At 37.9% G+C, this 22546-nt stretch overlaps 1 protein-coding gene across 1 annotated transcript in view; it reads right to left on the bottom strand.

Moving 5' to 3' along the window:
• CUBN (cubilin) overlaps positions 1 to 22546 on the bottom strand; it is a 256991-nt gene that overhangs the window by 17561 nt on the left and 216884 nt on the right. The window contains exon 60 of the mRNA XM_026479003.4: positions 4424 to 4632. Within this exon, the coding sequence (XP_026334788.3) occupies positions 4424 to 4632 (209 nt within the window). The remainder of the gene's footprint in view (positions 1 to 4423; positions 4633 to 22546) is intronic.

The raw sequence follows: 22546 nt of genomic DNA, 5'->3' as shown, positions 1-22546 counted from the left end.
AGTGCCTGGAGCAGTGTCTGGAATATAGTAGGTACTCAAATAAATATTTACTGAACGAATGAATGAACAAACGAATGAATGGTAGGGACTAGCTCATGGAACCCAATGCCTTGATAGAATGCAGATCTCTTCCTAACACTGACTGCCCACAGACTGAATGGTTAAGCCCACTGGTCTAAGAGACACGTCCTCAGTGGGGGCAGGGTCACCTCCCAGAGAGGGTTTTGCAAGCGAGCCGTGTTTTTGGGGTCACCACGATAATTTGGGGCTATGACTGGCATTTAGTGTGTAGAACCACCGCAGAGCCCATCTGCAAAGTGAAGATTTATTCTGTCCCATGTAACTTTTCAAGGTCTGGCCAGACATTTGTGTAATAAAACTGCTCATTGCCGTGGGATCCCAGAACCTAAATGCGTTCTCTATAGAACACAAAAACATTTTGCATAGTTTTAATAGGCACCAAATTTCCAAGAATGCAATTACAGTGTAAGTGGAATGAAGACTGTACTTTGTTTTGTTGAGAACCATTTTTTTGAGTTTTTCCATTATTTTGGAAGTTCATATTGCAGACGGTGAGGTTATTGGCATTTGAGTTGCAAACACAGCCTATCCATATTAGTTTAAATTTGTACTTTCGCATTTGCCATGATCCCACTTAGAAGAATCTGACTACTTTATCACGTGGCATAATACAGTTGTAACAGAGCATTTATGTATCTAAGTCTGCACTATTTCATATACTCTCTTTTTATTCCTCCTTTTTATTGCATTTAGGACATTATATTATGTTTTTGAAACTATGTATATGGGTAGGCTATAGCACAGATGACCTTTACTTCAGATAGTCAAGGAAGCACCATAAATATGATACTGGCTATTCAAATGGGCACGGATTAGGTTGGCAAGATGCTGGGAAATGTTAGGAAGGAGCCATTTCCTTTCTACTAGTTCCATATTTCCCAGCAGAGGAATGTCAGTTAGAGCCACAGCGCTGAGCCCTTTCTGCCATTTCTCTCACTGCTCACCACAAGAGACAAGTGACTTAACGGCTGGCAGGCTGGTGGGTCAGGAAGCTGGGCATACACTACAGCCCTGCAAGTTCATCCTTTCCTCTTTCTCTCCAGGGGCCCCCCAACAGGTAGTGGGCTTCTGGGTTCCTACGAAATCCAGCTCAGCCAACCCATGGAGAAAGCCTTTCCTGAATCCCCAAATGACTCAGTTATACCTTCTTCTCTACTTTGGTTCTTTGTTCATATTTATTGTTTTTGTCTTGTTGTACAATAACTTACATGCTTACGTGTTGGCTTCCTCCGCTTTGCTGACAGCAACTTGGGGAACCCTATCTTTAACCCTCTGTTGCTATGCTGTGGGTGCCTGGCACATTATCACGCCATGTGACTCTGTATGGAATGGATGTGATGTTAATTTCAACAGAAATGCTCAGCGAAACACACAATCGTGCTGTACTGCCGTTATCGTAATAACTTTTCAAGTCGACCCTTTCAAAAACAGGGAGATATAATCATGAATGAATGGAATTGCCATTTTTTCACCGGTTATCGACCTACAGAACTGAATTAAATTAGCTTTTCTAAAAAGTGATTTGATTATAATATCTAAGAAACACGCTACGAGGAATCAAATGTCCCATTTATCACAGAGAATCGCTTTACTACAGATATCTCCAGGCTTCACATTCCAAGGACTGTTCTTTGATCTGCCAGTTTGGTAAAAGCTGGAAAAGTTGCCAGCATAGAGAAACTGCTTTCCCAAGAAGGAAAACAAGAGTAGATCTGAACAGAATTTCTTGAAAAATGGGGGGCGGGGAGGCATTTTATATTTAAGCTAGATAATAACTTCTTCTTTTTGATATTGGTATTTTTGTCCCAAATGACTTGAAGAAATTCAGAAAATTGCTAGTTGCTTTAATAACAGTATCAAATCACGCTCAGAAAAGGATGAGAATATCAATCAACCTTCCCCCTAGCAGGACCACACCCAAAACATCCTGCATGAATTTACTTTTATGGTAATTCTTCTGTAAATCAATTATTTTTAATGTTTTAAGAAAAAGTGATTCCCCAACCAGCCTGCCCGTCTGGCATTACACAAGGGTGGGGGGTGGGGAAAAGAATTTGTTTTTAAATCGCATTTCAGGCCCAGTGCTGCACACTGCGGCATACGTGAACTGTCTCCACAAAACAGCCTTCCAAAGTAGGTACGATTATGGGATTTTTTTTCATTTGTTTTTTATTAGATGCAGTGAGAAACAATCGGGGCGTGAGGAAATTTGTCTGGCGACAACGCTGGGTTAGAGTCCATACGACCTGCCTCTAGGGCGTATGACCCCCCTGTAAAGCCAGGGTCGCTCTCACACTTTCTTGAATAACTGCTTTGCTGCTGCTCTGGCCATTTGGCATCATTTTAGAAAAGAATTCCACCGGAGCCGAAATCCCTCGTTAGGTCCAATCTTTCAGGACTCCCTCTGATCTGGCTGCTGTGCCAATCAATACTTCGGTTAAAAACGGTTATCATTCAGTCTGATGAGTGTTTCCTTCACCTTCACCTTTCTTGGCCTCTAAATTTATAATTTGATAATACTGACCACCCACCCTTGGTGAGAGACGCTTCTCCCTTGACTTTTGTGATCCTCCACTATTCCTGGCTTTTATATTTTTTCCATGACTCGTCTGTTTCTCATCCTGCCTCTTTTGTCCTCTCTGGCTGCCTTGCTGCGGACCTTTCCCCAAATGGAGCGGAAGCCTGGCTTCTAGCTCCCTGCTCCCTTCCTGAAAGACAACAGTGATTCTTCTCACTGCAGAAGTGCTTTCTGTTCATGCTGCTCTCTTCTCCCTGGAGCCCCATCCATCCTCTGCCCACCTGCCTGCCCTGCTGTCCTCCAAACTGAACCCCCACCTTACAAAGCCTGGTCTCCTCCCAACAGTACTGACATTCTCCTGCTCTCCTGGGCTTGGAGCTTATGACAGTATATAATTAAGTGCTCAATGCGTATTCCATCTATGGCTCTTCCTTCCTTTTTTTAAGAAAAATTCTTTAAAATTGAAGACAATTTTTAAACTTAAAAGTGCATCTTGCACTAGGCTTGACATCTCCATCTCTGTACCCTCCTTTTCTAAAAGTAACGTCTTCCTGGGGTCCCACCTCCAGACTCTCTGCTCACTACCCACCTGCAATGCTGATTTCATATTAGTTTTCCTTAAATACTTCCCTCATCATAGCACTCATTGGAAAACCTTCAATTCCTCCTTATTTTCAACTGCATAAAATCTGAATTCATTAATTTGACTTCTCTTTTTTTCTTTCTTTCTCTTTCTTTCATCTTTCTTTTTTTCTTTTTTCTTTCTAGTTTGACTTTTCAAGACTCTTTGAGATCTGGGTACTTCTCCACCAATAAGATTAGGCAATCCTATTTCTTGCTGCATTTCGGAATATTCTGCTCCAGTAAAGTCAGTCCCTTCACTCTTTCAAGAACATTCATATGCCAACTGCTGCATCTCCCTTCTTTTGATGTGTACCTTGCCTGGAAAGCTTTCTCTCCTGACTTGAATAAGCTTTCCCTCACTCTATGAAGACTTTCTTCTTCGTGCCAGATCATCATGAACTTTCCTCCCTTTTAAATTTGCACATTGCTTTGCGCCCCATCCAATGCATTAGTTGGCGCTTCAATACAGACTGTCCGGACTGTTTATTGTTGACTTGCATGCATCACCCACGACTCTTACAATCAGACTGAAGCTCCTCATGGGCACAAATCTTGCCACACTGCCTGTCCCTCCCCCCACAAAGTGTAGTACTATACACTGGCTGATTCTATTAGAAGGTTTAATCTGAATTCAGGGGCGCCTGCCTGGCTCCGTTGGAGGAGCATGGAACTCTTGATCTCAGGTACAGAGATTACTTAAACAAAAGAAAAAAAAAAACAACTTTGAATTCATATGCCTTTACAGGTACAATAATTTAATATTAATGAATCATTAAAACTTGAGCAGAAAAGTTTCTTGACTTCCTTTTAATGGGACTTCAGAACTAAGCTATTTTCTATATCTACAGGTAATATGGAAAGTAAATATATAAACTTCATTTTAGGATTTGCCAAAGGTCTTTCAAGTATCTCTTTCCATACAACCCATCTTTCCATAGATCATCTCTTGACAAAGCATGGATGAACAGGGAATCTTAAAGCTAATGTTAGAAGCCACATACCACTTCTGAGTCATCTAGATTAAAGATTTGATACGAAGACAGAGCATCTGTAATAATAAATGTTGTATCCTTGAAGAATATGTCATTTTAAAAATTAGCAGTACTCAAAATTTTCATGACTCCCTGAATGGTATAACCGGGCACATATCACATCGAAGTCCCGGAAAGAAGACTCCGTTAGGAAATAGAATAGCCTTACCTTTACATAATCATATATGCATCTTTGCAAAATACTTTGTGCCTCCAGAGCAAATGTGTTGAAGGTAAGTTTAATTAGCTTGTTTACGGGTGCGGTTATGAACCAGACACAGTTTAAATTCTTGTCATATCTTCCATTGGAGTCCGAGTCAGGAGAGGCAAAGGTATTATTCGAACCTGTCAGATAACCACCACATCCTTGCCGAGGCCCTGCATTAAAACAAAGACAGATCACTGCACAAACCAAAGAGAATGGATCTTAAATTTTACATGGAGGGTTAAAAAAATCACAGAGTTTCTATTTCGGTGACACTCGCACGCACGTTATCAGAAGGGGCACTGGCCTTCAGTGGGCTTATGTGAGTGTTGTTTCCGCTCGCATTAGCTTTTTTGTTACTTATTTCCTTTCTGCTCCTGTGAGTCCCCCTTCGGTCCCCCTTCTAGTCACCTAGAAAAGTGGGGAACCACATTTAGTTTTATATACATTTTTAGAACCATTGATGGGATTTATTGAAGATTTTCTATCCTTGAAAAATACAGTTTTTTAGAAAATAAAGTGTTTTGCATAATAAAACCTATGGAAAACACGAACATATTTTACTTTTATGTTCTGCTTTTATGAACAATATCAGATTGAAAACTGAATTTATGAAGAATTTACCCAACACTCCAAGATAATCGGCTCCCAACAAACCTTTTATGTAAACGATCTGTTAGAAAGAGGCTGAGGGCATTTAACCCTACACACATTTAACAAAACAGTCCAGTTTATATTAAAACACACTCTGTATTTGACTTTTTTTTTCAAAAAGAAAGGGAAGCTGAAAAAGAGCTTTATTGGGAAAAAAAATTCTACTTTGAAATTAAAACTTTGAGATTCATAATAAAAACAGAAAGGAGAGACAAAGAATCCCCTCAAGATGACAGAATGGTCAACTATGAAAAAAATATGAGACAAAGCCCTCCGAACATAGGACATAGTTTTGTTCATTTCACAGTCCAAGGCATTATTTCAGGAATGATGTGAGAAGAGTATAAAAGGAAGACAAACTTATCGATGATTTTGAAACCGCGAGCACGAACTATATTCAAAATAACCCTAGTAGGAATAGGGATTAAGTAAGTCCTCAAAGTAATGTTCCTAGAGCTACCATTCGGCACAAATATAGATCATTGTGAGTTCCAAAGTTAAATCTCACTGACATTGGACTTTCATTTATTTGTCTCATTGTTATTTATCTGTTAATGGCGAAAGGATTGCTTGCGACATTAGGGGGCGCTAAGATTTTGTCCTTGGAACTTGGCAGGAAATGGAAACAATGGCGGCCCTCCTCGCAGGCAAAGAGTCTCAAACTTGCTGCGTGGTTTTCAGGATAGGTGCATTATTTAGTAGGTCAGGCTGCCCTGTCCATAGCTTCAAAGATAAAACGAGAGATTATTTGCACAGTCAGATGTTTCCTGGAGCTGAAAAGCTTCCAAAGGCCCAGTCCCTGATAAATCCGCAGATGGTATGTAGGACAAAATTATTCTGAAACCAAAGCAATGCCCAGGGCTGAACCACATACTGCTAATGACTCTCCTCACATGAAAGAAGCCTGCAAACTAAAGAAAGAACTAGAGGTTGCACAGCTTTTATATCCAGTGTGGACTGATCGTTACTTAAGAAAACCACTTAACCTGATTGACATGCAGAGCCGGGAAGAACAATGACGCAAGGTATTAACGAATTGACAAATGTATTTATTTATTAAATATTGGGGTTTTTTTCTTCAAAAAAAATTTTTAAAGATTCATTTATTTCTTTCAGAGAGAGAGAGCCTGCAGGGGGTGAGGGGCAGAGGGAGAGAGAGAATCACAAGCAGAATACCCATTGAGTACAAAGCCTGATGCGGGGCTCAATCTCACAACCCCCAGATCACGACCTGAGCTGAAACCAAGAGTCAGACACTTAACCAAGCGAGCCATCCAGGCACCCCATTAAATACTGTTTTAATAGTCAAAGAAACATATTTAGTATTGAGGTGGGTAAAGATAAATGGTAGTCCAACAGCAGTGATAAGACATAGATAAATAATGATAATACTATTTAGAAAAAGAAAAAAAAACAGGTATCATAAAAGAGGCAGGGAAGTGTTGTGAGTTTTGCAGGAAGGGAGAGACTACTTCAGGCTATGAGGATATAGAATGTCCAAGGAAGAGGTGACATTTGATTTGGGTCTTGAAGGATAAACAGGACAAGACCATGTAGAAATGGGATTGGTATTGGCAATTCCAGGCAGAAGGAACCTCATAACCAAAGATGCAGTGGACAAGAATTTACATTATACGCATAGGAAAGCATAATTCTGTTAGTGAACACTATAGAGTTCGTGAAGGACAAGAAGATTGGGAAACAGGATAGGCTGTTCTGCAGAGGGCCTCAACTGCCAGATCATAGAACCTGACCTTGAGACTTTACTCTAAATGGGTTAATGGGGATCCACCTGAAAGGTTTTCGATTAGAAGAGTGGTAGGGTCAGAATGCACTTTCTAAACAATTCTGATCTAAAAATGTATCTGGTAGCAGCATTACATGGAAGGTGTGGGACTGGAGGAGATAAAACCAGAAGAGAAGACATGGCCACAGTGTGGGCTGCGAGGGAAGTAAAGAGTTGGAGGTTTGTATACCGGAAACTGGTATTATTGGGTTTATTCTATGAATGCATCAGCTTTAAAAATTAAATGTTATTTTTTAAAGTTCAGACTATATTTATCACCACTTGTTTATTAACTGTTAGTAATAAATTAATAAGGGCAAAATGATGATTGTATTTGGGTACAGTAGCTCCAGTATACACACTTATTATCCAATAGTACTACTACTATCCCGATGTCGTAAGGCAGACACACCCTCCCTCCAAGGAACCCAAAAGCAAGAACCCAAAGACTGTTGGTGTGTGCTGCCACAGACTGACTGGTAGACTGGGTGATTCTTAATTCTTCAGCCCCTCTCTTTGCAGTATATTAGAATGGACAGAGTATGCTTTTCTGTCCACTTGATGTTAGGCTTGGCCAAGTGACTGGTGTGAGGCCTCAGAATATTAATGGTTTTGAAGAAGGAAGAGGTTTTAAATGAGCTTTGTGTTTTTTTGGCTTGTGCACCCATGCTCCATCCACCAAGAGCTCATGTCCCAGGTAGGTGCTGATAGAAGAAAAAGTGGAATCATAGTGCAGACCTCAACCCAGTCTGAACTGTGAAACCAAGTGTAGTCAACCTGTAGCCCAGAAGAGGCAGACAGACCAGTCCGCCAACCCAGGAGTGATAAAAACAAATGCTAGAAGTATAAGCCACTAAATTTTGGATGGTTTGTTATACAACATTACTGTGGCCATAGCTGATCAATACCCAAATAGCTTGTTTGAGTTAATAAACTATAATAGAGCACATTGCTTAATTCATAGAATATACACATGGAATAAAAAAAAGGAGAATTAACATTATCATCAGACAATCCTGGCCAAAATATTCACACATTTGAGGTAAGCATAACATTATGGTGAATGAATTATATAATTCATATTATATTTAAATAATATTATGAGTAATATGCTATTTGAGTGCATAGTCAAATAACTGACATAAGTATAACATTATATAAGTAAATCCCTTTCAGTGTCTGTTTGGTGCAGGAAATGGTTATAATTGCTCTAATCCCCCCACTTTAATATTTAACATAGGGCAACTGCTCTTTGCTTCTGCTCCCCCTACAGCAAATGGAGTCATAAATGTATGTCTTTAGGGAAATATAGAGATGAATATTAACAAAAGGAGGATCTTTTACCAAAAAGTGCTTTGCCATACTACTAGTTACATTTCTATATTTCAACAGTTACAGGATATATCAGAAAGAACCCTGTCATCCTGGAATAGTTTCATATACAGCACATTAATATTCATTTGCTATATTGATATTTTTATATTTCCCTCCTGCCCTTTCTAACCAATATCAACCCTTAACCTTGACATGTTTAGCACCATAAATCCATCATCTTCCTTGTTACTCCACACAGTCCACCATCCAGCAAACTCCCATCCATCAGCACTTCCTTCATCAGTCATGGTCTGTCATGACACTCCCCATGCCGGAGAACAAATGTCACTCTCACTGTCTTCCTTAAAATTGGAAACACTTCCTACAAAAGAGCTACTTCTTTAGAGAAAGAAAATGTTTGGCTAAGGAAACATTGGAAATAAAAACCTAGTAAGCAGTAAAATGTAGGTCGAGATCTACTGAATTAAAAATCAGTAACTGAATCCTAAATTATTTCCCTCCGATAATTCAACTTCAGAGTGCAGCTCAAGCCAATATAAATCTGACAAAGAAAAATAGTTCTATTATCTAAGAGAAAACATCTTGAAGCCTTTAGTGGAGACAGGTGCATTTCTAAATAGTTATCGTAAGAATGGACATTTTTGTGGCTGACGTTTTATTGAAGTCTTCTGAATAGGATCTCTATCTGTCTCTAGACAATCACTACGTGGACCCATGGTAAACAGCAAGCCATCCTTACAGATAAAGACTGGCCTGACTTCAGGCATTTTCCCCAGTGAGCCGGCTGGAGCTTTAGCCTGTAGTCGAAGGAAGCCGACCAAAGCACAGGAAACAGAACATAAACCCATTTAAAGCTGGTGCTTTAGGGAAGTGGGGGTGCACCAGGGAAGCTTCCTTCCACCACACAGGACACAGGGCTAGAGCTCCATAATCCTTTCTCTGAATAAATCTTGCTGTGATCTTCAGAGCTGCATTATTCAATTGCCCTACAGCAGAGAATTCATTTTTAAAAATTCACCTAGGTTCCAGATGAACATGTTTTGTCTTTTTCTCTAAAAGCCAATTGGATTTATTTTTCTACTTTCTAACCTCAAAGATGTCTAACCTTTTAGGTCATATATATATATATATATATATATATATATACATACATATATACATATGTATACATACATATATACATATATATATATACACATACATACATATGTTTATATATATGTTTATATATATATTTAGGTTATATATATGTAATATATATATATTGCTAGAAAAAATATATATGTATATATGCTAGAAAAATAACATAATGGGTTTTGTAACATGAATTGTGTGTTTTGTTCTTGTTTGTTTGTAGTAACATCACTCAATTTGACTCATTTAAAAAATCCTAATTTGAGACCCAGCCTAATTTAACTTAGATTGTGTATTTAGTCTGGTAATATTTGGGAAGCATAAAACGAAAATACTAAGAGAAAGGTAATTCCAGCAACTAATCAGTAGCTATAGTCACTAGAAAAAGAGCAATACAGTGTATAACAAACTTAGGAGAATTTTATCATTATCTTTTTACTAATTTTGCATTATTTAGGTATTACTTTATGTATGCATCATCAGTCCCAGGGCATTTCATTCGAATCATTCTCACTAAGTTTGAAATTTTAAAAATGATTTGCTAAGCCAATTAATATGATCGTATCAATCGATGCAGCAAAGGATTTAACAAGGTCCAACGAGCATTCATGATAAAACCTCTCAGCAAAATAGGAATAGAAAGGAATTTTCTCAACTTGATACAGAGGATCTACAAAAACCTACAGCTAACAGGATACTTAATGGTGAAAAACTAAATGTTTTCATCTTAAGATCAGAAACAAGGCAAGGATATTTTTTTCTCACCACTCTTACTCAACATAGTACGGGAATTCTTGCCAGTTAATACGCAAGAAAAAATATATATACAGGCTGGAGAGGAAGAAATAAAACTGCCATTATTTTCAGATGTAAAAAAAATCCCAAGGAATCTACATAAAAATTCCTAAAACTAGTAAGTGAGTTCAGCAGAACTCAAAATATAAAGACAATACACAAAAATCAGGCACATTTCTATATACTAATAATATGCATCTGGGAACTGGAATTAAAAATACAACTGTTACCCCTGAAACCAATATTACACTATCTGTTAACTAACCAGAATTTAAATAAAAAGTTAAAAAAGATAAAAGTAAAAATGGGTGTTAAATGCAACTAATGAAACATCGAACTTTACATCAAAAACCAGGGATGTACTGTATGGTGACTAACATAATATAATAAAAAAACATTGAAAAAAAAAAGTAAAAATGGAATTGTTCCAATGAAAATGAAATCCTTAGGTATGTGCTTCATGAAACATACAGGATCTGTGTGCTGAAAATTACAAAATGATGAAAAAAATCAGAGAAGACCTAACTAAATGAAGAGACATACATATTCATGGATTGGAAGACTTGACATAATAAAGATGTCAATTACTCCTAAACTGATGCATAGGTTTAATGTAATTCTTATCAAAACCCCAGCAAGATCTTTCTGTTTATATTAAAAAATACTTACTTCAAAATTTATATGGAAAAGTATAGGTCCTAGAATATTTAAAACAATCTTGACAAAGAAGAATAAAGTTGGAGCAATCATTCCACCTGATATTAAGGCTTCCTATAGAGCTATAGTAATCAAGACAGTATGATATTGGTGGAGAGTTAGACACATAGATCAATGGAATAGAATAGAAAACACAGAAATAGGGGCACCTGGGTGTCTCAGTTGTTTAAGTGTCTACCTTCAGATCAGGTTGTGATCCCAGGGTCCTGGGATCCAGACCACTCCCCCCCCCCCCCCCGCCCCAATCAGGTTCCCTGCTCAGGGGGGAATCTGCTTCTCTCTCTCCCTCTGCCCCTCCCCCCTGTTCATGCTGTCACTTGCTCTCATATGAATAAGTAAAAAATCTTTTAAAAAAACCCACAGAAATAGACCCACACATATATGCTCAACTGATTTTTTTTTTTTACAAAGCTGCAAACACAATTCAGTGGAGAAAGGAGAGTCTCTTCAACAAATATTGCTAGAGCAACTGGACATCGAGAGGCAAAAAAACCGACTTCAATCTAAACGTCAGACCTTAAACACAAATTAGCTCTAACTTGATAGACATAAATGAAAATAAAACCATAAAACTTTTAGAAGAAACCATAGCAAAAATCTTTAGGATAGGCAAAGAGTTCTTAGCCCTGACACCAAAAGCATGATATATAAGAAGGGAAATCGATAAATTGGATTTTATAAAAGTTAAACATCTTACTCTAAGAAAGGTCTTGTTCAGAGGATGAAAAGGCAAGTTATGAGCTGGGAGAAAATATTCGCAAACCACATATCTTAGAAAGACTACTATGAGGATATATATATAGAACTGCTAAAATGCAACAGTAGAAAAACAAATAATCCAATTAGAAAATAGACAAAAAATATGAATAGATATTTCACCAAAAAAGACATACACATGACAAAAAAAAAAAAAGCACATAAAAATTGTTCACCATTAGGGAAATGCCAATTGAAACCACAGTGAGATACTAATATACACCTATCAGAATGGCGAAAATTAATCCACACATAAAGAGAGAGAGAGAGAGAGAGCTCACTATAGAGTACTGCACTCTACAATGGGATGATGGGGGATAGAGAGTGCCCCCAAAGTATGGGCACAGAGAAAGTGCTCTCTAATGACTTTCTAGCCAAAACATTAGAGATCAGATGAAAAAGGAAGAGTAACATCTTAAATCGCTGAATGAAAATAAATACCACACTGGAATTCTATATTCAGAGAAAATACCACAAAATTTAAGACAAACTAACACCATTGACAGAAAAACAAAAACCCAAAAAATTTTTTATCAGAAGATTTGCATCAAATAATTCTTCAAAAAGAAAGAAACTGGTCCCATAAGGAGGCAGAGAAATTCAGGAAGAAAAAAAACACAATAGCAATGATAATACACATAATTACTAATTGCATAAAGCAATAAAAATGTTTTATGTTTAAAATACATGTAAAGTAAAAACATTGACATTAATAGCACAAAAGACAGGAAGTAGATAAATGGATCTAAAATGTTCTAAGGCCCTTACACTTATTATGAAGTGGTGAAAGGACTAATTTTAAATGAGATTCTAATGAGTCAAGGATGAATGTTGTAATCTCTAAGGTAATCGCTTAAAGAAGAGGAACAGAATGTATAAGCAATGATTTAAAAAGGAGAGTGACAGAAACCGATTAGTTCAAAACAAGCCAAGAAAAGATAGAGGAACGTAAGGACAGGTAGGACCAACATAAAACAAATAATACAATGGGTCTATATAAATCCAATAATGTTGGTGATTTCATTAGTTGAAAATATATGAAAATCTCAAAATGAAAGAGAAAGCAAAACAGAACCAAAATATGTTCTCGGGGTAGGAAAAGCCTGAAAGTGGCAAGGTTGAAAACTATACCAAGCAAACACAAACGAAAGCAAGCTAGGGAAGTGATACTGAATCAGAAAAAGTAGACATTAAGACAAGAAGTATTTTTTTAAAAATCGCATAATGATACAAGTCAGCTCGCCAGGAATATACAATAATTTTAAATGTGTATGTGCCACACTGCATTGCCTCAAGGTAAAAACAAGCAAAACTCTATCCCAGATCTTTCTACTAAGCTTCTAATTCTTATATCTGATGAACTGCGGAACATGAGCTGGGTGTCTTAAATGCACCAAAATCTCCATACCCAAACCTGAAATTATTATATTCTCCTACAAAACCTGATCCTTTCCTGGTAATTTTGTATTTGAATAGTGGTATCACCAGAGAGCGTCATTACCTGTGTCCCATTGATTCTACAGTTTCTACATCTTTTATTTTCACACTGCGCTCATCATCTCCTGCCAAAACAGCTACAATACTTTCCTAATTCCTCCCTGCAGAAACTGCTGCCCTGACTTCAAAACATCAACCATACAGGTGTTAGAGTGTGCTCTTTAAAACGAACCTATTAGATCATAGTACTCTCCAGCTCAAAACAATTCATGGTTCCCCTCTGCCTGTGATACGGGCCCCTCCGCACGTAGCTTCTGTCTATCTCTGCTGTCTCAGTTCCTATTGTTCTCCGCCTCATACCCCAAAGCATTACCAAATGACATGCTGGTCAGTCTGTAGCCTCTGAAAAGCGATGCACCTGCAACTTGGTACATGCTTTTCCTTCTCTGTAGAATGCTTTCCCAATGAATGCCTTTTCGTCCTTCCAAGTTACTACTATTTATGTCTGAAATATGTGACATGCTTAATGAGGCAGGAAAGTTTTAATCTCACCACAACCCTATCAGGTAGGCACTATTAGTGTGCCCATTGCACAGACGAGATCCTCAAGATGTAGCGAGGAAAAGTGAAGTGTCCAAGGTCAAACCTGTTGGGACGGACAAGAACTGGGTTTGTTCCTAGGAAGTCTTTTTTTTTTTTTAAGATTTTATTTATTTATTTGACAGAGACAGCCAGCGAGAGAGGAAACACAAGCAGGGGGAGTGGGAGAGGAAGAAGCAGGTTCCTAGCGGAGGAGCCTGATGTGGGGCTCGATCCCAGAACGCCGGGATCACGCCCTGAGCCGAAGGCAGACGCTTAACGACTGCGCCACTCAGGTGCCCCATGTTCCTAGAAGTCTTGCTCCAGAGTTTACACTCTTAACGATCGCACTGCAATTCAGGACTTACACTCTCTGTGCTGCTTTCTCTAACAATCCTGTGACGTCTTTACTCAACACCAAAGTACCACAGGTCCCCGCTTTTCTGCCTCCAATGTCCTTTGCACACACTTCTGCCAAAAAGCATTTATTACACCAAATTTACAATTACTTAATAACTCATCTACTTGAATGAACCTCTCAAGAATAAGGGACCTTTTTCAGTTCACCTTTGTATTTCAAATCCAAGGAGAAGTTCATTGCCTGCACAGCAAGTAGCTGGCGAATATTGTTGAATAAACAATGAAGGAATGAATAGAACATGTAAATCGTTCTTCGATGGATCTTTGCATCCAGCATACATTTACAAGGGGAATTCCTGGAGTTAAATCTATTTCTTAATTTGTAAAGTTGTTGTTATATTACGCACACATTATGTCTATGTACATGGATGTATGTACTTACATATTTTTTTGACAAAACGACAGGTTTGTCCTATGGATTAACCTGTTTTTAAAGCTAAGTTAGTTGATTTTTGGCACCCATTTGATTGCCAAGAAAGAATTAGCAGGATAACAATAAAAATATCACTGAAAGATTCAAAACACTGCCTAAGAGGTAGTATTTTCATAGGAAAATGCTTCTTTAGCTAAAAATTTGCAATGATAAATGATGTTAGGTCTATTACTTAAGTAAATTTAATCTCTGAGTATTAGATTTCAGCAAGCAGAGCAAATTTAATCACTTGTAAAATACAGGATACATTAATGCGCCAGCTCCACTATCTAAAAGAAGTATGACTTACACTTCATACCTATCAGAATGGCTATTATCAAAAAGACAAGAAATGAAAGTGTTGGCAAGGACATGGAGAAAAGGCAAGCTTCTTGCACTGTTGGTGGGAATGGAAATTAGTGCAGCCACTGTGGAAAACAGTAAATTTATCCAAAAGTTAAAAACAGAAATACCACACGATCCATCAATTCCATTTCTAGGTATTTATCTGAAGAAAATGAATACACTAATTTGAAAACACTTGAGCATTCCACTGTTCATTGCAACAGTATTTACAATAGCAAAGATATGGAATCAAAGTAAATGTCCGTAGATGGGTGAATGGATCAAGATGATGTTACATACATACATACATACAGAGATACATACATACATATATACACACAATGGAATATTATTCGGCCATAAAAAATGAAATCTTGCTATTAGCAACAAAATGGATAGATCTAGAAGGTATTATGCTAAGTGAAATAAGTCAGAGAAAGACAAATACCATATGACTTCATTTACATGTTGCATCTAAAATCAAAATAAATGAACAAATGAAACAAAACAGACTTTCAGATACAGAGAGCAAATGAATGGTTACAGGTGTGGGGGAATTGGATGAAATAGGTGAAGGGGATTAAGAGGTACAATCTTTCATTTATAAAATAAGTAAGACTTTGGGATGTAATGCACAGCACAGGGATTATAGTCAATAATACTGTAATAACTTTGTATTATGACAGATGGTAGCTAGACTTATTGTGGTAACCATTTTATAATGTATGTAAATATTGAAACTCTATGTTGTACACCTGAAACTAATACAATATTTGTATGTCAATTATTCTTCAATAAAAAAAGAAGTATGACTTTATTTACTTAACATTGACAATTATAAAATCAAAAGTTATAAAAATTTTTTCAATGTTCTGTTTAGAGAAAGAAGCCTTAATAGCAACATGCTCTTCAGTCATAAAATAGATTTTGATATAGAAGAGGTAGAATTCATAAAACCAGACCCAGATTCCCACAGCTTTTAAATAACAATTTAAACAGGGACACAGAACTATTCTTTTGTTCTTGCTGATATATTAGCTTATGCATTGTGCTATGGATATTTCAACTTTTGTTACTTTGGTGGAGACGAAGTGGAGACGGGGATTCATTTAGCAATTCTGCTCACGACTTGCTAAGTGACCTTGGAAAGTTACGTAATGTCTTTGTGACTTAGTTGCCCAATTCACAAACTAATCTTTATAAGAGAGTACCAATCAGGATTATATCATAAAAATAAATGTCCAAATTCTTTCATTTTGTTAGAATCCTCTGGTGAGGGATTTTACTAAATTGGAAGCCATAATTTTGGAGGGTTTTATTTCTTATACAGAGATCTATTACCCTTACATTCCAAGGCAGTTATATTCCACTTAACTGTGCTAATTCTTTATCAATATGCCATGCAAAGCCAATAAAACATTTGTCTGATATTTATCAACATCAGGAAGATAATGTGATTTTATTGCATATATATTTTAGAATTATATTAATATATTATGCATTATGAGCTATAATATGTATATATTATAGGTGTATTACATATATGTTACAAATACATACATATTTCAAGTAAATATAAACATAATAGAAACACTATAGATATATGTATAAAATATGTTACACTATATATCTATATAAATGTATACACATTATCCAATATTTATATTATAAATAGAATATGGCATAGTATAATATAACTATAACTGTTTTATAATATAAAATTATGATACAAATATCAGTATTATAAATATAACAGGGACTGCTGGAGCTATACACACTATTTATGTAGTGATAGCATATGAGCAAATATACTATTTGGGGCTAGGTACAAATTGGAATGCTGGTACTAGAAAGGCAGTATCAAGGAGGAGATGCAAGTGGAGAAAAGCAGCTCTATCTAGGCCAAAGAGGAACTAAAGAAATGACCTACCTTTCATAAAATTCACCCCCAGGATCCGTCTTCGTCCCTGGCTATGTTTACTGACTGCCCCAGAGGTGATGGGGGCTGATTAAGAAAACAGTGAATCTGGAAGACAATCATACCTGGTCCAAAGCTTGGCTTGGCCTCTTACAAACACTTTGACCACAGACAAATTACTTAATGTCTTCTCTTCTTATTTCTTCCTTTGTAAAATGGGTTACTCCCTGTCTCATGGGCAGTTGTGAGGATTGGATGAGACCATCTAGGGAAAGCCGTTGTCCCACATCTGGCACATAGTGGACGCTCAGAGACAGGTGGTCACTATCATTATGCCCCGGGACTTTGTGATGTCTTCATTTGGGAGTGAGCAGAACGTACAGCTACCACACAAAATGAGTAGATTTTTTGTATATCATGATGACAAGAAGAATATAGTATTATGGCCCTGATGATGTTTCATTTCTAAACAACTGATTTACAACAAAAGAATTTTTTTTAAATGTTTATTGCTGAACAGAGATAGTTTGCATTTATGCTCCTGCAAACACTACATCAAAGTCAAGCTGATCTGAGTAAGGATAATAATTATTCTTATAGGGAACCTGTGGTTACAAATAATTTAACTCAAAACACCCGGTTTTGAGAACGTCTGAGACAAGACTAGATTCCATTTTGAGGAGGGCTGGTGTGGCTTAGGTTATGCAGGGTAATTACTTCCCAGCTCTTGTTTACCCGAATGTTTTCCAGTGTTATCTTCTGATTTACCACTAACTCAATTTTATCACTCAGTTTGGTCTCCGTAATACCCGTCTGGTTTTATTTTTCCCCAACAACAGCCCTACTCTTCAAACCAGGCACAGGCCATTCTGATGTTGGAACATATTTTAATAAAAAACTTTCCTTTCCTTTTGCTGATCTGGAATTTTACTCCTGTCTACTTGCTTTTGTAAGGTTTTGGTGAAGTAAGCATTGTTGCTTTCTTTACCTTAGCCCCACATTCTCTGCTCAGCGAAAAACCCTTTTCAACAAAACCCACAAAGAAGAAACTGCAGATAACCTTGTCTTTGGCATCATCTCTCAAGGGAAATCCAATCACCAGTGAAAGTTACAAGGCTTAAAAAGGGCGGAAATAAGCTCAGCCTAGTTTTCTGCAAATGGGTGTACAGTTTCAGCTAATCTCATTCTCAGACTTCATCAGAGGGAGCAAATGACATTAAGAGAACAGACAAACACCATTGCTTTCGAGTAATACCCCCATTACTGCTAAACTGAGAATTACTTGAGCAGTGATTTATAAAATTATTCAAGTTATAACTCAACTCTCTTATTGCACTTACACTTTTAAAAGTAATATGGTTTGGCAGCTTTTATCAGGCTGTTAAGAAGCACATGGAAACATACACGTATCAGTATTCGGAGTCACTGAATGTTCTTAAGTTTATTCTTTTACCATCTAGCTACAGAATTTTAGAATGACTCTCAAAGTCCAAACATAACACCAAAACTGAAACTGAAAAAATAACTAGAAAACTAGAGTCTGATTTTGACATGTTGTTATATTTTTCTCCATCTGCTTTGACCATATTTTCCATCTTTGCAGCTGCAGACTCCCGTTGCCTTTGTCAGACTCCCCTTTCCTTCTCTTGTCCCCTCTTATCAACAAACTCAGTTTCAACTCCCTCAGCTTCCTCCCGCTGTTCCCCGGGTCTGCCTTTAGCATGTTAGAGAGACATTGTGCAGATGTTATGGCAGTGGGCAAAAATCCAGAGGCCAGACACACATGACCCAGAAGTTGAGTCTGATCCAGTACTCCCAATTATCTGAGGACAAAAGTGATCCAATTTCCTCTCCTGAGTCATAGCTGAATTATATGAACCATGATTGAGAAAGAGGTACATCCAGACGCAATACAGTGTATAGTATATCAATTATATTATGTATAAGGGAATTCATTGTGAAGTAGGTAAAATGTGTCCACTTACCCTTTAATGCATTCACACAGCCTATTAATATTGATGGAGTCTCAGTTATGTGTTAGGCCTCTGCAAGGTGTTAGGATGTAATTAAAATTTAGCTTTTGATTTCAGATTCAGGTTATAAAACATACTTCCGGGTTTGCTGGTTAGATTTCAGTGCAAAGTGAGTAAGAATGAACAAAAAAATCATTACACCGTGGAGGAGTCCTGATGATAATGACCCTGGCTGTACAGACACCTCGGCCCCATCTCAGAGAGAGGGTGGGGCAGGTCATGAGCCTTACAGAAGCCCAAGACCACAGCATTACCTTCTGATAATGTAACAGTCTTTCTCTTGGACGTCTAAGGAACTCTACAGGAATTAGCTACTTCATCCCCATCATATTCTTCAAAGAAAGTGATAATTTTTTCAAATCGATCTTTTCTTAGCAGATAAAAATTGAGCTCAAACATGCTAAAGGACTTTACTAAAGCATCTTTTCAGGCAATGATGTAATGGGACAATTAGGTCATGGCCACCTGCTTTCAGGTCTACAGCCCCTCCCATCTGGGCACGTTCCCATCTTTGTGGAGCACAATTCATTTTGTTCTTGCTAAACATGTACTTTGGTGTTTCTGCCTTGGTCTCACAGCAAGGTCTGTGAATCTGACCGTACTGCCACCTGACTTGTTCTCTACGTAGCACTTACCCAAGGAAGGGACAAGCAGTGGCCCTCATCATCGGCACATGGACAGTGGACAACAGGGAGCTGGGAGCTTTAGTCACATGTCCAGTGTTTACAGCATTAGGTGAAGAGAACCCCTAGTCACTGATGTCCCCTTGTCCCTGATACTGCCATCTTCTCCAGGGTGATGTCATGTCCTTGTCCTTCTAGGACATGTCATCCTGAAGGGTCACTCTTTATTCTCTCCTTGGCTACTCACAGATCCAAGTGCCTACCAATCTCACACCTAATAGGCCAGGGTCAGTTCCTGACCCTGACACTTGCTGAAGTGTTATGAACACATTACTTTAAAAAACAAATGGCATTACCACGGTACTGATACACAAATCAATGTACTTTAAATCCCTGATCTAATCAAATATCTAGAAGTTTGGTGTCTAATGTGATGAGCGTGACATGAATAAGACTGACCGAGCAGCACTCTGATATGAGACCAGGACAGTAAGAAGCAGCAAAGTTTAAAAACACGTTTGTAAGACTGAAATGCTTCACGAGACCCACAGGTAAGCACAGTCATGGCCAAAGCAGCCCCTGGGGGTCAAGGAGGGGCAAAAACTCAGCTAACAGAAATCAATAGAATAAAGGGTACTTATAAATGTCAGTTCTGCATAAGAGAGCATTCCCATTTCAGCCAAATCCAGAGGACTGATGGCTTTTTAAACTTTATTAGATCCTTGATACCACGGACAATCAGACGAAAGCTCACTCTCTTGAGAAAACCACTGAGATAATTTCAGTTTCACAGATCCCTAATGCCCGGCATGATCGCTCTGCTGGTCATTTCCTCTCAGGATCAATTATTCATGGACGGCTGCTGGAGTGCAGGGGGAAAGAGGGGCAGGCAGATTCATGTTACAGTCAGATATTAGCCCCTGTGAAGGGCCTGCCTTGCTTTCTCTTTACCTTATATCCCTTGCATTATGGGTCATTAACATGGAAGTTCCATGAAAGGAGGAAATTCAATTTCCCTTCATATTAAGTAATTAGCAACAAACCACGGGATATTTGCCCCAAATTTGTTCTGACCCATTAGCAATCCAAATGAAGAAGGAGTTTACCTCACAATCACATAGTTACATGAGTGGGGCTCTCTAGTGACTTCTGAAAAATTGAAGCAGATGTATATAAAGTATTGTCAGTGTGTCATCTAAATGGCAAATCTGCAAAACTCTAGTGTGTTAGTCAAGATGAATGAAACTGGAATGTCACAGACTAAAATGGTCTCCTCTTCACGGTAATTATTTACTCTGTGAAAATACCGTTTTCCAAGCTGAACTGACGGTTTTGGATATCCACTGTCAAAAATTCATGTGACTGTTGAAAATGCACTGCCGGGTCCACACAGGTGCTCTCCCCTTTCTATGGGAAAGTGGGGTGGTTTTAAATGGATAAGAGAGATGTGAAAGGTGCCTCCTAGTGGCCAAGTCTAAGTAGTTGGGTTTTTTTTTTTAATCCAGATCTATAACTAAAAGAATTCAATCTACTCTTATTACTCTTTCCCCTACTTCCTGAGCACAAACAAAAAGACAAAACAAAAGTGAAAAGTTACGCAGAATGATCAGTAAACTTATATGTGTGGTCTTGAAGGCTTTGTGAGACCAATGCAATACAAAAAGGCAACAGCTAGATTTTCAGTTAAAAAAAAAAATTACTGTTAATTACTCAGAATCACTTCTTAGATATTTTCAAGTGTCCAAGAGCATTTATAAAGATGAAAAAGAGGTGAAGTCGCCATCATGAAATGCAGTGATCGCACCACTCTGACAGCTAATGACATTCCATTTCTGTTCCTTGCATTTGAACCCTTCCTAGAATTGTGACCAGAAGAAAACAGCAATTGACCAAAAAAGCCCAGTGCTCATACGTGAACAATGCCTCTGACAATGTAAGATTTTTCCTTCTGTGCCACTTTAGTTCAGTAAAATCACAGTAGGTCCAAACGCCTTCTTTGTCGCTTAGAAGAATAATAATTAATGAGGCTAGGGAACTCTGACTGACTTACTCGGGAAGCTTCGTGCAGACGACAGTGGCAAGCACTTTAAGACTATTTCATGGTCGTGTGAGAATACATTAGGAAGAAGAAAAACAGCTTGAAAGCAGGTAGCAAGAGCAAATGCAAATATATGCATTTGATTCTAAAGTCTGTGCTAAAGGCAAGAACGTATGGGTTCTTTTGTGCAAAAAATCTCCAAAGGAAAATGAATTTTTCTTTCCAAATAGCCTCTGCATTTTGTATGTGACTTCACTTAGGCAAATTCTATTGAGGCAGTACTCCCTGTCTGCCCCTGAGACTTGCTTTCAAGTGACTGTTGATAATAGCTAAGTAGGAGAGGTGGCAAAGTGCTTTCTGATACAATTTGTCATGATGTCTGTGTTTTATTGGGAAGCCTTCACAACACAGATGTCTAATTGCTTCCCTCAAGACATGCACAAAAAAAACCCAAACACATTAAATGTAAAGAAAGCCTAAGGTAAGCTTGGCTTTAGATCAGAGGGATGACGGTTACCTACAGCATTCTCCCTTCTCAGTTTCTCTGAGATTCTTATTTTCCTTCTGTTTCCATTCCCACTGTGTCAGTTTGAACCTTCAACATTTGCCATCCAGAATTCTGTAATGAGCTGCTTCTTCTCAAGGCAGAGGGTCCCTCTTACCCCAACCTTCCTCCACCCTGCTACCACTATCATCTTTCCAGAAGTCAAGTCTGGTCTGGCCGTGAGTTTTCACTTAAAATTCTCCCAAGGCTCTTCTTCATTTTAAGGATAAAGTCAACACAGGTCATGAGGTCTTCTTTCTTGATGGGGCCCTTGCCTGCTTTTAGGCTAAACTTCTGCCATTTCTATCAGTGATAAAATGAGGTTCAGGTCTCATTAGAGATGGGTGTGTAGACAGACTTTATCTTTGTGTACCAGAGAGGTATATTAGTTGAGTGTGTTTTTTAAATCAAAATATATCATATATAATTTTTAAAACCAAAACTTTATGTGACATATTCCTCGAAATTTAAATGAATGGCAACTTTAGTCAGGTGAAAAAAATAAGTTAAGCAGAAAAGTAACAGTCATGAAAAATAGATTTACATATCCCAAATTCTTAC

This window comes from Ursus arctos, unplaced genomic scaffold (assembly GCF_023065955.2).
Source record: "Ursus arctos isolate Adak ecotype North America unplaced genomic scaffold, UrsArc2.0 scaffold_30, whole genome shotgun sequence".
Taxonomy (NCBI): domain Eukaryota; kingdom Metazoa; phylum Chordata; class Mammalia; order Carnivora; family Ursidae; genus Ursus; species Ursus arctos.
This window is presented reverse-complemented; position numbering and strand designations above follow the sequence as displayed.